This window comes from Chaetodon auriga, chromosome 6, assembly GCF_051107435.1.
Source record: "Chaetodon auriga isolate fChaAug3 chromosome 6, fChaAug3.hap1, whole genome shotgun sequence".
In the NCBI taxonomy this organism is placed as follows: Eukaryota; Metazoa; Chordata; class Actinopteri; order Chaetodontiformes; family Chaetodontidae; genus Chaetodon; species Chaetodon auriga.
This window is the reverse complement of record NC_135079.1, coordinates 17,444,732-17,460,122: the sequence shown is the minus strand read 5'-3', so window position 1 is coordinate 17,460,122 and position 15,391 is coordinate 17,444,732. Positions and strand designations below refer to the sequence as shown.

At 42.6% G+C, this 15,391-nt stretch overlaps 1 protein-coding gene across 1 annotated transcript; it reads right to left on the bottom strand.

The window, feature by feature from the left end:
* Nucleotides 1-1,383: 1,383 nt before the first annotated feature.
* cd44b (CD44 molecule (IN blood group) b) lies at nt 1,384-15,012 on the bottom strand. The gene is made up of 8 exons (XM_076732630.1): nt 14,498-15,012; nt 7,070-7,235; nt 6,356-6,498; nt 6,180-6,245; nt 4,610-5,041; nt 3,755-3,844; nt 3,513-3,591; nt 1,384-3,340 (listed from the first exon to the last, which is right to left on the bottom strand). Exons 1-8 carry the CDS (start codon nt 14,562-14,564, stop codon nt 3,127-3,129), a joined length of 1,257 nt encoding a protein of 418 aa, XP_076588745.1. The 5' UTR covers nt 14,565-15,012; the 3' UTR covers nt 1,384-3,126.
* Between the last annotated feature and the right edge of the window lie 379 nt (nt 15,013-15,391).

Genomic DNA, 15,391 nt, shown 5'->3' with positions numbered 1-15,391 from the left:
TGAAAAATGTATCAACAGTCTTACTAAGATATGAGCTAAATAGGCTGAAATGGACTGTTTATTGGTTATTTTTTGGTCCCGTCATCTATGCTCTATCCCCAGTATAAAAAAGATAATGTGCATATTGTAGAGGTGGGGGTCCAGGTCCAGATACTCCACCGCTACCAGGACGGAAAAAATTGGAATTGGATATCCAACATTCAATTTGGCAACAACTGAATGTAAAGGACATTGAAAAAAAAGTTTTTACTTGTGTTTTAACTTCATTCGTGAAGTGAAAATGATTTTAACTACAAACAGCACAGCTTTCTTTCAAAAAACTGATAAATCAAAGTGTCATTTTATGAAAATATTGGTCTCATTGGAACCAAATCAGCCCAGTCGCCACAATCAAAGGTTGGCGTTGCATGTGTCTGCAAACCACAGATATGTTAAATCTGTCCATTTAATACATATTATATCAACGTTCCTACAATGTGTACCAAAGTGACGTGCTTCAGATGAGCAGTACATGCATATGAGCTGAGTTTGTCATCAGGAAGAGGACGGAATGCTGGTGGCGTGACAGCGAGGTGAGATGATGGCCACGCAGCAGACGAGGTGGGGATGGAGAGGTCGAGACACGCTTGTGGTGACTAAACTGGGCATTTTAAAGAGACGTCGGGACATTTTCCAGTTTGTGGCAACAAATAACGTCTAACCAAGTGGTTTCTGTGCCAAAACCTGACCAGACCTTAACGACAGCACTGTCACAACATAAAACTGAAAAGGTAAACAAATGCAACGTTTCAACATATCTGAGGTTTGCAAAAATGTACAATGCCAACATTTATTCTGGCAATTTAAGTTAAAAAAAAGATGGTATTTTTCACATACAACCATGTTTTCTGCTTGTCAATACATACCTTTGAGTCTCCACTGCATCACATAAAGAAAAAGCTCATGAAACAATAGAGAAACACATTACAAAATGATGAGTGAATAGCAGAGAATGCATGTCCTCAAGATCTGAATAATTTAGTCCACATAAGTCAGTTGTGATGGAAGAATTATTTAGACCAGTATTTAATGACTACTTGCTCTGCATAATGAATGTACGCTAAATAAGCAGTAATTGTGCTCTTGTTTGCCAGTGAACACAGTCTGGCTATAATACATGAGGTTTAACACTGTATGGAAAGATACCACCAAGATGGCTGTCTTTATCTCTTCGCTTCCTGTGTTAACATATTCTCACATCATGACCCTGGTACCATGGAAACCTCACTTCCTCTTATGTGGGGGTAATGTAACCGCTCGCATTCCCCGTCATGCCATTCACTCGCCCCCTTTTGTCTTCACGCATACAGAGTAATGAGTGAGCGAACACCACATTCCTGCACATCTCTTTCTTTACACATTTATTTCATTCATGACTTTACAAATCTTTTCAGCGACGTATTTTGTTAATTTGTAATAAAACCTGCCTACACTAGTACATTTGCTACTTCTTCTCAAAATGAATCATATAAGAGCAAAAGCAGGAAAAAAAATATATATATAGTCAGGAACAAAACTCAGTTTGCAATTGCTGTGTGTAATTCAGGGTTTTACTGAAAAACCAGGAGAAATTAGCCGTCACACAGGGAATAATATTGATATGACACAATGTATGATATACTTCACCAACGAGAGGGTCAGTAGAAAAACTGCAGCATTTTGTTTACATGTGTGAATGTACAGAGTGACCGGCACATGGAGGCCTAGGCAAGCACACAGGCATCATTCATCACACCCCTCCCCATCAGGAGCGCACAATGTTGTCACAAGCTCTTTCTTATGAAGAAACCGCTACATCGCTGTGTGTGTTTACAGCACACGGGCCCCCCATTATCATATGTGCCCTGAAGTTTAGCATCTAAAGCTAGGTTGAGTCGATTGAGTGGAAATCTCGCTTTAAAAAACAATTAATCTACCATATCCAATTGCTTGTTTTTTTCTTTAATCAATGTACACACTGTGTATATAGTATGTACACATCATCTTTAACATTCGAATTATCCTCAGGATAACATCAGGGACTTCATATCATCATATTCACAACTCTACATGAATGTAGACCATATTAACTGACTTGAGTGGTGCATCAATTGTGCAGTTTTGGATGCTATACATCAACTTGATTCATATAATGTCCACTCCACTTTGACTATTGCAAAATCCATTCAGAATCGTTTACCTCAGAGGTACTGTTTCTAATTAAATAACCCTCAAAAAAATGACACATTCCTTTATTTCAAAGGGATACAAAGCCCCTTTCTACCAAACAACAAAAAGCACTGGCAGCTATTGCTAAGGCATTTCCAAAAACATATACTTTATATACACAGACCAAGAAAAAGGGAATCAAAGCTGCATAAATTAAGGTAGTGACATCCCCAGTTTTCTTGAAAATGGAAAAAACCACACTCCAGTCCACAGGCAATGTCTGAAATATACACAAGGTTACAACAATAAGCGAACGAAACAAAGAAATGAAACACGTGGAAAACATCAATGGTTGTTTCGCTCAGAATGCTCTTTTTCTATCTGCAGTATCTCAAATAAAAGAACCCAGTTGTGACCAATGATGTGTTATTTCCCATTTAGGCTGAAAGACCCTACAATTTAAAATCCACCAATTCTATTAAAAAAAAGAGACTAATTTGTCATTTGCACAAATTAGACCCTCGCCACCCCCTCCCTTTAAAGCCCAGGTCTCTCCAACCCCGTCATCAACAAAGTATACAGCTGACAAACACAAAGAAGTGGCACAAAACACATTCACACGCCCTGTTATGCACCAATGCATGATATCCCACCGTGCATTCAGTCCCCACTGACCTGGCATATGGCATGAACACAATGCTGCACATGTTGGTTTGAAAGGCCCGCTCCCACTGACAGGCTTTGTACCTCAGTCAGACAATCTTTCTAAATAACACATACACACACACACACACACCCTTCATCAGTGTCCATTCAGCGCTGGCCACCAAAGCAGTTTTCACCCCCAGTGTTTGGAACCCCACCCCCCACCTGACCATGCCCTCGCTCTATCCCTCCTGTCCTCGCCTACTCCTTCCTGCCTGCCTCTACACTCCTCCCTCACGCCAGCTGCTCTTTGTCTGGCGACTCCTCTAGCGTGATGACGGTGAACTCCTCTGTGTTCCCGTTCTCCTGGATCTTCTCCTTGTTCATGAGGGTCACCATTTCCTGCTCTCTCTCTTGGGCGTGGGAGCTGGATGCTGATGCCGCCGCCCCGTTCCCCTCGCCGCCATCTTTGGGTGTGATCATCAGGGTCTGCTGTTTGCCGCACCAGCTGCAAGAGCACATTCAGACACATTTATTTATTATTGATTTTATTTTGGACTGTGGGGACAGCAATTCTGAAACACAAGGGTTCATATTTATGTCCAAAACATGTTACATGACAGCTCTATTAGTGTGAGATGAAAAAAAAAAAGAAAAGAAAAAAGCAATCAAAGTCATACGTGTTTCTTTTGGCAACAGCTGCGCACACCAGGAGAATAGCAGCAACTGCCACAATCACTCCTATGATTACCAGCCAGTCTGGAGGGAGAAATAACAAGCCATGAGTGGACAATATTAAAGCTGAATCAGTAAAACATAACAACCCCTGTCAATAAAGAGAGGATCCAAACAGCAGCGCCCTGTTCCCAGCATGCTCTCATTTGACCGAAGCACTGTGGGGTATATGTGAAATATTGCTCACTCGATGAACTGTCGCTCTCCTCTTTTTCAGGCCCAGGCACAACGGGGCCCAGGACTCGTCCCTTGCCATTAGGTTGTTGTGGTTGTGAAGCTGCATGCCAATAAAACAAAAGGGAAACATATGAATCATCTGGGACACGGGTCAATCACTGACATATTAAACCCACTCTTGCAGAAATTAGTATATTTAAAGCAGAAAACGAGTATCGTAGAGGGTGTCTGTCATATATGCATTTTCATCTTTGTGAGGCTGTATGTGGCACCAGAGACTGCAAGCTACCTATTAAGGAAGTTTATGTGTATTTCACTGAATTCAATACACATTTTTATGCATTTGGTGTGCTTGTTGAATATGCTGAGCCTGATAGTAAAGGAGACAAAATCACAGAGGTCTGTTCTGTAGAAATCCACTCCAGAGCTCAACCCAACACAAGGGGGCATCATGAGTGCTTAAAGTTACTCCAGTCCTCCCAAAACCTGTTGCATCTGGTGTCAGGAAATGCCATTTTTTAAGAATATAAATCAAGCATTGCCTTTTTCTATGATTACTCTATGGGATACATACAGAGGGTAGAGCAAATAACAGGGATCTTGCAATATAATGCAATCCAAAAATTACTATACAGTTCAATCAGCACTTACAGACAGATACAGATACAGTCTCCACATTAACATTTTTAACACCACAGAGGTGCTTTCCGTTGCATGACAATTATACAAAATGCATTACATTATCGGGAGTTATTTCATCCAAATCCTCAATGCTTTAGTGAGCTATGATTATACACATAAAGCTGCTTGTGCTTTCATTTGTATCAGTTGTGTGTTGATTATTTCATGCTTGTGCTTTTCTTACACTCTGTTCTGCCACCATCTCCCTCAGGCTCTGTTGTCTCATTCTGTTGCTCATTTTCAGTGGCGGGTTGCGTTGCCTCTGGTTCTCCGACAGGGGCCGTTGGAGAGGCTCCCTCCTCCTCAGAGAGGGGTGGCAGCATCCCAGAACCAGTGGGCTGGTCAAACTCTCCGGGAGTGAACCCCACAGTGCTGTTGTCACTCCTCCCAAAGGGGGTTTCTTCCCCAGCGGGATCCTGTGTTGAAGCCTCTGGGTCCTCTGGACTCAGTTCTGCGGGGATTGCAGTGGATGACAGGGTCACTATCACCTCCCCAAGAGCATCTTCCGCAGGGGCTGCGGTGGCGTTAGCACCGTTATCCTGAGGGTGTGGTTTTGGAGTGGGGTCTTCCTGGCCTTCAGCTGTGGTTGGGTCCTGATGCTGTGGTGAGGGCTCACCTGATAGGAGAATAGAGAGGGTCATGCATGGTTAAAATCACATATAACTGATCTGTTTTGTAACTTTAGTCCTATCTGTATCATGTCATGGTGTTGTAAAACCTGATTACCACCTCTCCTGGGATTTCTTTTTCTTTCTTTTCATACAAGCATTTACTGTATGTTACAACAATAATACGTCACAAAACACATTAATATGCATGGTTGATAGCACAATCACAGAGCCCTTTAAAATGGTTTGCTGCAGGAGCTACATACGTATACAAAATGAGTCATATCCTGCTTGAGTCATTCAGCTCTGTTCTCGCTGGATTTTAAACATTAAAAATCACAGCTTTGATTTTGTTATGCTTCTTAAAATTCACGTTAACTGTTAGGGCAGCTTTCTTTTTGTGAAAGCAGACCTCAGTTGGAGTCTTCCTCCCTCAGAAGGGCATTGTTTGACAGTTTTTATTTCAGTGCACTGTGCTACTGTAATTGCTGTCAAATCCATGTAAATACTTACTTCTGCTTTCACCAATCATTATCCTGTTATTATACAAAACAGTTTAAATCTCTGCAGTGACATCATGTAAAAGTGTTACCACAGCTATGGAAGGTCTTGCTTGTGCAGTTTTTTATAACAGGTAACCCAGTGCTGGGGAAACTGATCCCTCATCAGTACTCAAGGTGGTCTTAAAAAGTAACCCAGCTGCCTTCTTGTTCAGCCAGAGATGATATAGGTTAACCATGTTTCCCAGCTCAGGTAACATAGCCAGGAGGTGAGAGGATGTTGGTGTTGACTGTGGAGATGAGATCATGTGGTACATAGATCCAGGTGTTGTGTTTTCTTTGCTTACAATTGTTCATATAATTGCACAGAGGGTTTGTGGATTCGACATAAGGACCTTGAATTTCTACATTTATTTGTCAATTTCACCACAGATGCCAAATATGAGTACAATTTCAAGTCATTTTCATCACCTGGAAATGCATATTTTTAAATGCTGACATCCATCAACTGTAAAGTCAAGACAGTAGTTCAGAAGGTCTAATGCTAGAAACAGATGACAGTGCTTTTGAGCTTTGGATATATGGTGAGAAATGTGTTCTGTGTGTATCAAAACAACACAAGGGTGAATGTGCATATCTTACTAACCTGGTGCATCTGAAGATAAATGTCCATTCGTGGTGAAGAAATGGTCACAGTTCATCTCAGTCCCAGCTAACACATGGAAGACACAGAAAGCAGACATCACCAAACTGGAGAAGCAAACAGACATTTCATTTGACTCTCATAAAGTGTAGCTGCCTGTTTCCTGTGGATGTGTTCACCTTTTTCATCAAAGCAGTAGGCATCAAAGAGTTCTTCTGCATTTACTCGTGAATTCATGACAACCCCAGTCATGTTCTTTGCACAGTTTTCATGATGCGTCTGTCTGAGGATGGCAACGCTCATGTTGCTGGTCCAGCCGTTCCTGAATGGACACAACAACGTTATTATTACAGGACATATTTGAGGAACATTTGCAGCTTGTTTCCAAGAAGCCAGGTCTAAACAGAAAACAGCACACTGCTCAGAGACGTAGGGACAAAAGCAGTTGAGGAACAAACGGTGGTTTCCATTAATTTACATTGTTTCTACCACATGACAAGCGTGGTGTGTCTGTGTCGAAAAACTGGAAGACCTTCTTCTTCTTTCTAGTTTTACATCTCTTGATCAAGTGCAATGACGGTGACCAAGTGCTTTTAAAGTTCAAGTTCATTTGTGGGATTTTGTTATGGTTTCCGAGTATGAGTAATAGCATTTCCTGTGACATTTCAGAGGTGAAAAAGATCCAAAAGGTGAAGATGTGAGAGGGTCGAACTCATGGCAACATCTTGAGAAGCTGGGGTCTGTAAATGTTGTTTTTTATATATTTTACAGCTTTTAAATGTACATTTTATTCAACAAGCTTTAAAATGGTTTTTAAAAAGTCATCAGTAAATAAAAAACGTTCTCACAACAATTAAGACAAATCATTATGAAACAAAGGCTTGTGGTTTCACCTGCATGTTTCCATGCTTTTATTAAACGCTGCCTGGACTTGTTCTGCACTTGCCAGTGTGCTCTTCAGCTGCTCACACACCCTTTGAGCCATGTCAAAGTTCAGGGAGTGACGGCCTGCTCCCTCGACGTGAAACACCCCGGCATAGCTGCAGCTGCGAAAACTCACTGTAGGGAAAGACAAGGAACAAACACAGGTTCAGGTGTCTTACAGGACTCCTCACTAGTTAGATACAGTCCATGGGGATGGGAGTAGCTTGTAGGTGACAGAGTCTGTCACTGCTTATGCTTACAGTACAAACGATGCAGCCAAAGAGCTGAAGTGAAGGAAACAAATTACATTTAAGTCATTCAAGAATTAATCCGCTAATGGATATTTATGTCTTCAAAACCTCAAAACACACAACGTATTTACAACAGGCACATAGTGAGATCGAGCATGAGTTTAAGAGCCACGCTGCCTTTGAGATAATATACTTCAGCAAGGATCCAGACGCTGTGGGTTACATAACAGGAATGTATTATTTGGTCTTGATTTATATTCGATATACAGTGAAATCAGTTTGAGAGAATCAACACACCAGCTGAGAACTCATTCAGTAGTTTTGAAAGAGGACTGCTCATTGATATTTTCTGTAATATTTTTGGGATCTATGGTGTTTTGGGCATCTCAAATCGCTTACACATCCTCCATTCAGAAGTTTCATGGTGATTCATACAAGACCCTGCGATGGTGCACTCGAATGCTTTCACAGCTGTAACATGTATAATAAGTAAAATCTTGGCTTATACATGCGTGTAGTGATTTGCTTCAGTATTCAAGTGTGAGTCATGAGTTGGTTTGTTCGGCACAGAAGCATCATGAGACACCCAGCATACTCATCTACAGTGTTTAGCCCCCAGGCCTCGCTAACAGTCAGCTTTGTTCTAAACAAATTGTGCAAACAAGTGTATACGTAACAATTAGACAAGAAGGACGGACGGTACACACAGATCACACGCAGGATCTGAAATTGTGTTTTCTTTCTTCACCGCCACTGTGGCAGAACATTTCTAATGACTATTCATTTTTATTTGTCTGAAATCTATGTAGAATCAGAATTGCTGTTTTTAAAATAACGTTTCTATAAGACAAATCTGTCTGCCTCTGTGACAGGTGACCTGACATCTTTATCTGGCACAACTAACATTTGCCCATATTTGGCAGGTGGCGGGTGCTAATTCCATCCCCTGCACATACACTATGCTGTGTGCTTTGGATGAGTGGCAATTAAACACTCAATTATAGAGAAAAAGAAAAAGTTTCTGAGCACTTTGCACCACACCAGCTGACCTCTTTCTCAAAACGCCGGAGGTTTAGCTCTCATTCTGTTTAACTGGCTCTTCCACGGAGGTAACTAACTCGATAGTTAATTAGTATTCTGAAAAGCATTCAATAGTCAATATTAACTCAAGACGACAAGACAATCCTAAGAATTTGTGGGATTTAGATGGTAATCCTCAAAACCTGCTCTTTGTAGAAGTAAAAGTCAATCACTTCTGATCAGTGAAAGTTTACTGAGAAAGATGGGCCACTGGTGCACAGTGTCTCATGTGATTCTCAGCCTATTTGTTTAAGTTTGCTTGACTAAAGAAGAGACCTCAGGGAAATGACGTTCCCTCACTGAATTGAAAACAAAAATGCAAAACTACGCCTAGTGAATGAGCAGATGAATAGGCAGCATGTGCATGTGTACTCATGGAGATTACTCCAAAATTCAAAGAGCCACATGTCCATTACAAAAAGAGCGTAATGCTCGGAATTGACAAGAAATATAGTTCAGAGTTGAAACAACTGTGGGGATGTCCTGGTGTGAGCAGGTGATCATTTGCATTGAGAACAAAAGAGACCAAAGACACATCTTAATGTCAGGTGTGAACGGGGCCAGTGAAACACCACCTGGGAAGAGTCTTGTGATGAAACCAGTGACACACAGCCCACTCTGAAAATTTACCCGTAACGTTTTCTCCATCGTGATCTTTGCCCAACCTCCCACACAGAAAACAAACCGAAAACCTATTTAGAAATATTCCAAGCTATTTTTAAAAGATCTCATGTCACTGTGTGAGATAACGTAAAATTAATTCTCAACTTTGCGCGCCCTGAAAATCTGATCAGGAAACTGATTGTGATTCACATTCGTGCCACAAAACTCACCTCATAAAGCGATAAATTGCACAGTGCCTCTGGGCCTCGTATGCAATTTCACTTAAACATTAGACATTAGAGAGAGCAAAAGAAGGAACCACAAACACAGAAGTCACATGAACATATGCACATGTCCCATGAATCTGCACCGTGCACGCAGAGGAAATCCATATTTGTTTGGAGCTTGTTTAAATGTGCTGCCATGGTGACAGATACACGGGCTGTGAAAGATGTCTAATGCTACAACTGGAAGTCACTCAACAACAGCACCAGAGCTGCACAGGAACACCCCCCAGCACATAGCATCATTTTTGATGGCTGATCTTCATGCAGTGAAGCTTATCAGCAAACAAAAATCTAATCTGCAGTCACACACCACTTAAAGAGACAACAACGCCAACTTCCACTACCAGACCATGTGAGAACAATGGCTGTACATATAGTCTAATTACACAATTGTCCTGCAATGTATAAGATAAAACGTAACTTTATTGATTCCACGGCAGGGAAATGAAGACGTTACAGACAGCAATAATAGCAAAAATAAGGAGATGTAGGAAAAGAACAAATGGACATTATGCAAAATAAACATGAACTATATGTATGTGCATTATATAAAAGAATAGTGTTAAAGTAATATTTCCTTGAATATTTGATTGCACTTAAGAAAAATCGCACAAACAGAGAAATTTAATCAGCTTTTTGGTCAGTTTTGCTGTGGTTTGTGCTGTCGCTGGCATTGGATTGCATTATACTGCACAGTATGTTGTCACATAGTAATCACAAGAGGTAGTTACACAGCTTTCAGACTGCACTCTGCTTTGATTGATACTTATATCTGATCTGGAGATGCTGGATATTGCCTCGACTTTTGATAGGAAATGTGTGAAAGCGCTATTTGTTATTTTGTGGCCATGTTTATCTTCTTTCTGTGGAAAAAGCTGACTTCTAAAAGACTAGATATGCTAAAAATGTCCCCTCATTTTTCCACTGGCCATTATGAGTAAACAGAGCACTAACAGCAGCAGGAAGTTCAGCTCTCTGCTGTTAGTGGCAGTTGGACAACAAGAGTTAGTGCCAACACTTGTTTTGTAAAGCAGTTTATGTTCTTCTCTCTCTCTCTCTCTCTCTCTCTCTCTCTCTCTCTCTTTCTCTCTCTCTCTCTCTCTCTCTCTCTCTCACGCACACACACACGCACACGCACACACACACACACACCTGAAAGAACCTCAACACATGCTGCCACATGGCACAGTGTCCCTGAAAGTAAAAGGCCCTGGCCTTGCAAACATGCCCAGAGAGATCAAAGGGAGCACAGCTTACCATCAGTGAGCTGAAAAGGGGTCTGACATGAATCTGAGGCATGATCATTAGTATGCAAGGGGGAACGGTCATGGGTGTCTTTATACAGTGGAGAATCCTGCTATGCCAAGGTACTGACTCTCCCAAAGGCTGCATTGTCACCTAATAGAGTTGAAACCAAGGAGACTGCGAAGTCTGGGTGCACAGAACTTGAGAGAAAGGGAGCTTTAACACAGCGTCTTGCCAAAACCCCCAGCTGCTGCAGAAGTAATAGACAAGCCGGACTCTCCGCTCCCACTTCACTTTCTCTTTACTCCCTCTCTTTCCTTTTGTTCTGTTTTCTCTCATTATCCTCTGTTTGTCTTTTCTATGCCAGCAATAAAGTACAAATTACCCCCTGCATGCAGGTGTGCAAACACACAGGCAGATCACAGATGCACACAAACACAATTTCTTTAGTCATAACCTTTGTGGAGTCATGACACAGCATGGAGCACAGCAAGAGAGCCAGTATGCTCAGTATCTTGATGTCAAGATTAATAACGCACACAGCGCTGGCTTGTATTTTAATCTCATCTGCATTTTTCTCTTTCCTCTTGTCTTACTGGAAGTTTTCTCATGTTTTCTCAGCACATCATGTGTGCAGGAATCCCATGCTCGAACAGATAATTAAATATGTCCCACTACTGCTGTAAGATCCTGTTAGCCACAGTTGATCAGCTGCTGTGGAGAGAGACCTTGTTACCATCACCCCCACAATGATCCAGTGTCCTGCATTATCACACTTGAGTGAAGTCGCTCTGTCAGCAGGCATGTCACAGGTCCACCAGGCCAGTGGCACAGGTGAAACATGAGATCTGGTGCAAATATGATTGCACACACACACACACACACACACACAGGCAGGATTACTGGAAGGTCACAAGAAGGACTCTCACTATCTGTTTTTCTCTCTGCTGTGCCATTTCTTTTCACACCTTCTGCCTCCCTGCACCTCCACCCATCACATGCACTTTTGAAAGCAGCCCATATGTCGTTCAAACGCAAGAGGCAGGGGCCCTTTTTTCTTCTGCCTTTTAATAACCGTTCGCCTTAAAGCTCTCCTCTAAATTAAAAAGAAGCTCTCAGTGAATCCAAACAGATGATCTGTGATAAGGTCCTTGACCTCCAACATTCTTTTCAAACCTCCAGATTTGAAGATAAAGGACATATACAATCCTTGCACTGCAGTTTTGTTAGCACTTTGAACAGGTAAACTGTAAATAGGTTGCACCAAACAAACAAACGGGAAAACAGGGAAACATCTACTCCAGTGCTAAACAGCGCATTTTAAGCTAATTAACACATATTTGGTTTGTTTAATCCATAACATTGCACAAACAGAAATGTAGCAATGACACTGGACATTGCCAAACTGTTTCTCTCTTGTGCAAGAGCTAAGGCTAATTTGGGTTAGTTAGCCTAAGTTAGCCTATACAATGTCTTGTTTGCCAAATTATGGAATAAAGAACCTCTTCCTTTTTGCCCCAACATGCACTTTTCAATGCATTTGTGCATAAATTGAAGAATGGTTTCAGGATAATTTGCTGTTATGCCCGATGACACTGTGAGTTAGGAAATCACCGCCTCATGCAGGAGGATATGTGTATATTACAGCGCTCTTTCTGAGCAGTTTTCCCAAGGACACAAAGACTGTAGTGTACATGAGAAGGGAAAGCAGATGGGGGAGTGCAGGTCAGCAGTCTGAAACTCACAAAAAGGTTTTAAGAAGTAATTAGAAGGTTTAACAGCACAGAAAGAGATAGACGAAAACGTGGAACATTAGGACCCTTGCACCATTTAAGATGAGGTCAATCAGTGTCACGGGCACTGGGTAAAGGAGAGAAAATTAAAAGAGGACTAGAGTTATGCAAGATATTGGTGCAGAGCCACTCTGCTTCAGGGTGGTTGATTTGTAGAGGAGGGTACACTGGTAGAGAAGGCAAACACGTGTCTGAGAGTCTCAGGTAGCAGGAGATGGTACTCAGAGCCTGTACGTGCACAAGCCCTCTTTGTCAGGGCCCAGTCCCAGTCCACGGGGCCCCTGACCACCCCTCACCTTGAAACATAACACGGGTGCATGCAGGAGGGCTCGTTACGCCAAGGAGGCAAATACGGCCACATTAACAGGAAGTCCAGCGGTCAGGCTGGCCCGAGTGCTTGCATTGCTAATCCTGTGCATGGAGCCAGCACTCAGAGTCATGGTCAGTATGTTATTGCCTGTAAGTGGACAATCTGCACTGGCTGTGTATTTAGGAAACTCAGAAACATAGGCGAGCAGTGAGCGTGCTCATCAGATAAAGTTACTGAGAGTTGTGAATGTGTTGAAAGCTCTTTCCATTCTGATAATCAGATCATCTTAGATGAAAACTGACAAATTAGCGTATTTGGAAGGTCTCACAGATAACAGACTTTACGGTCCCATGAGTACAGCAACAAATTTGAAATAATTGGATGATTGGATTTTTATTGCTGTCCTTGTCACATATTTAGTGTGTTGTTATTCCTTGTAGTGGTCATACAGTTATGTAAGACTTTAGAGTAGGCCAATTCAATTAAGTACTGAAAAAGAAAACCTGGGTTGGAGTCCTTTTTTTTCTAGAATCATACATGCTCATAGACACTAGTGGTAGACATACAGAGAGCATCATAAAAGCTCTCCACAAATCCAGTCTTGGTTAACTGGCCTGGCCATGAAGTCCTGCTCTTAATGATATGCTTCAGGCGAAACACAGCCACAGGTTCAAAGACAACGTCTGGACCAGGACGAGCTATAACCACCACAGGACACTTCTTGCCTGACATCAATTACTCTCAATATTTTAAGACGAGATACATGTACACACACACACACACACACACACACACACACACACACATACGCACATATAAAGGCTCACAGGTCCTCGGCACACAAGGAGCGTTCACTGAGCAAGCACATGTTGAAGCACAGGGGTGGGTGGGGGAGAGTGGGTCCAGCCCCTTCCCTCTTCCCACATACAGTGCACATACAAACTGACTAGGTATTCTCGTATTTGCCTTTGAATACTGGTCAAATTTATAGCTTGATGCTGATTGTTCTTTGGCGCAGTGCCAGGGGGAGTCTTTGTGAAACAGCCCCACCACCACCTCCTCAGGGAACAAGCCAGACGAACCCAGACCTGTTTGATTCACCACCAACTTCACCTCCAGAGATATATCGCTCTGAGCAACAAATCCAATGAAAACCTTACACAGAAAGCACATGTGAGACAGAGACAAAGAGAAAAGAGGGAGACAGTGAGGGGGGAAAAGCTGGAGCGATTGCTGAACATCCTTTGTGTCAGAGAATAAGGCATTAAGCATGGCAGCACAGACTCCAGCTGTAGCAGCACAGCAAAAAGAAAAAAAAAAAACAACTCTATTTCTGCTTCTACCTGAAAGGAAGGAGAGCATCTGAAAGCTACACTGATCACCCAAAGCCCTGATAAATAACTTCCCAGTGTGTGAATGTGTGTGAGACAGAGAGTGAGCAGCAGCGCCTGTCTCCTTTGTGTCTATCAGTAGTCTCAGACTGCCAGACGTAAGCCTGTCTGTGCTGGTGTAGCACACGCTCTCCTGCCGGCATCCACTCATCCATTCTACAACAAGCAGCAGCAGCAGCAGCGGCAGCAGCGGAGCACAGCCTTTTTCTTTCACTGTCTACTCTTTACATTAACGCTTACTCAGATTCTCAACAGGGCTTAAGAAGAAAAAAAAAAAAGAATAAAATAACAATACGATCTGATCCTGAAATCTGCCAACAAAGGAGTGTTGCCAGCCAGCCACAATATAAGCAGAATAAGGTTAAAAAAAAAAAAATAAAATAAGGAAAAAACAAAAATAAAGAGCTATCCAATGGGCAAAGGCACAGTCCCCTCACCTTGAAGTTGCTCCGACCTGTAACAGGCCAGTAATCCAAAGGTGACCCCCAAGAGAAGCGTCCACATCCTGGGCAAAATCGCTGGCGATGGCTGGGTGAGTAGCTGGGAGTAAAGGTGTGTAACAGTTCTCTTGTGGTCCTGTCTTCCCTCTGCCAGGAGTGACGGGAGGTTCGTGTGTGTGCGTGTGTGTGCGTGTGTGAGTGAAAGAGAGAGAGAGTGAAAGAGTGAGAGAGCTGTAAAAACAAGAGAGAAAGAGAAGAAACCTGTCACTGTGGAGGGAGTCGCTCTGAGTGTCTGGTAGCCGCTGGAGCTGACTCAGACTTTGCCCCAACTTTTCTATCCTCTGCCCGAAAGACACAGAGCCTAGTGGCACACACGCTGAAGGGGAAGAGTGGTTCATGTGAGCACACACCCTTCTGCCTCTCCCACACTTGCCCCACCTCCCCTCCCGCCCCACCTCACACAGCCTCCCCTTGCCACTCTTGCACTTTCTCTCCCCTCTTCCTGCCTCTACACTTTGTAATGGAGAAGAAGAAGGTGATCTTTCCTTCTGTCTGGCTGCTTCTCCTTTTCTCCCTCCTTCTCCACCGTCCTCCCTCCCCATCTCCCACTCTCCCCCCCTCTTCCTCTTTTCATGTTCCTGACAGCAACAGTTTCTGAGAGCCCATCTGGTCTTTTGTTCAGTCCTCTCTCCATTTTCAATTCATCCGATTTTCTCGTCTCTGCTCCCTTGCGCTTTCTGTCTTTCTCTCTTGCCGTATGTCTCAGTGTGATCCTGTGCCACCAACTGAAAAAGGTTACATCCATTTCACAGACACTCCTCCTTTTATAGTTCGTAATGTGTTTTTATAGATCCAAAACATTGATTGAAAACTCTGAAATGTTTCATACAT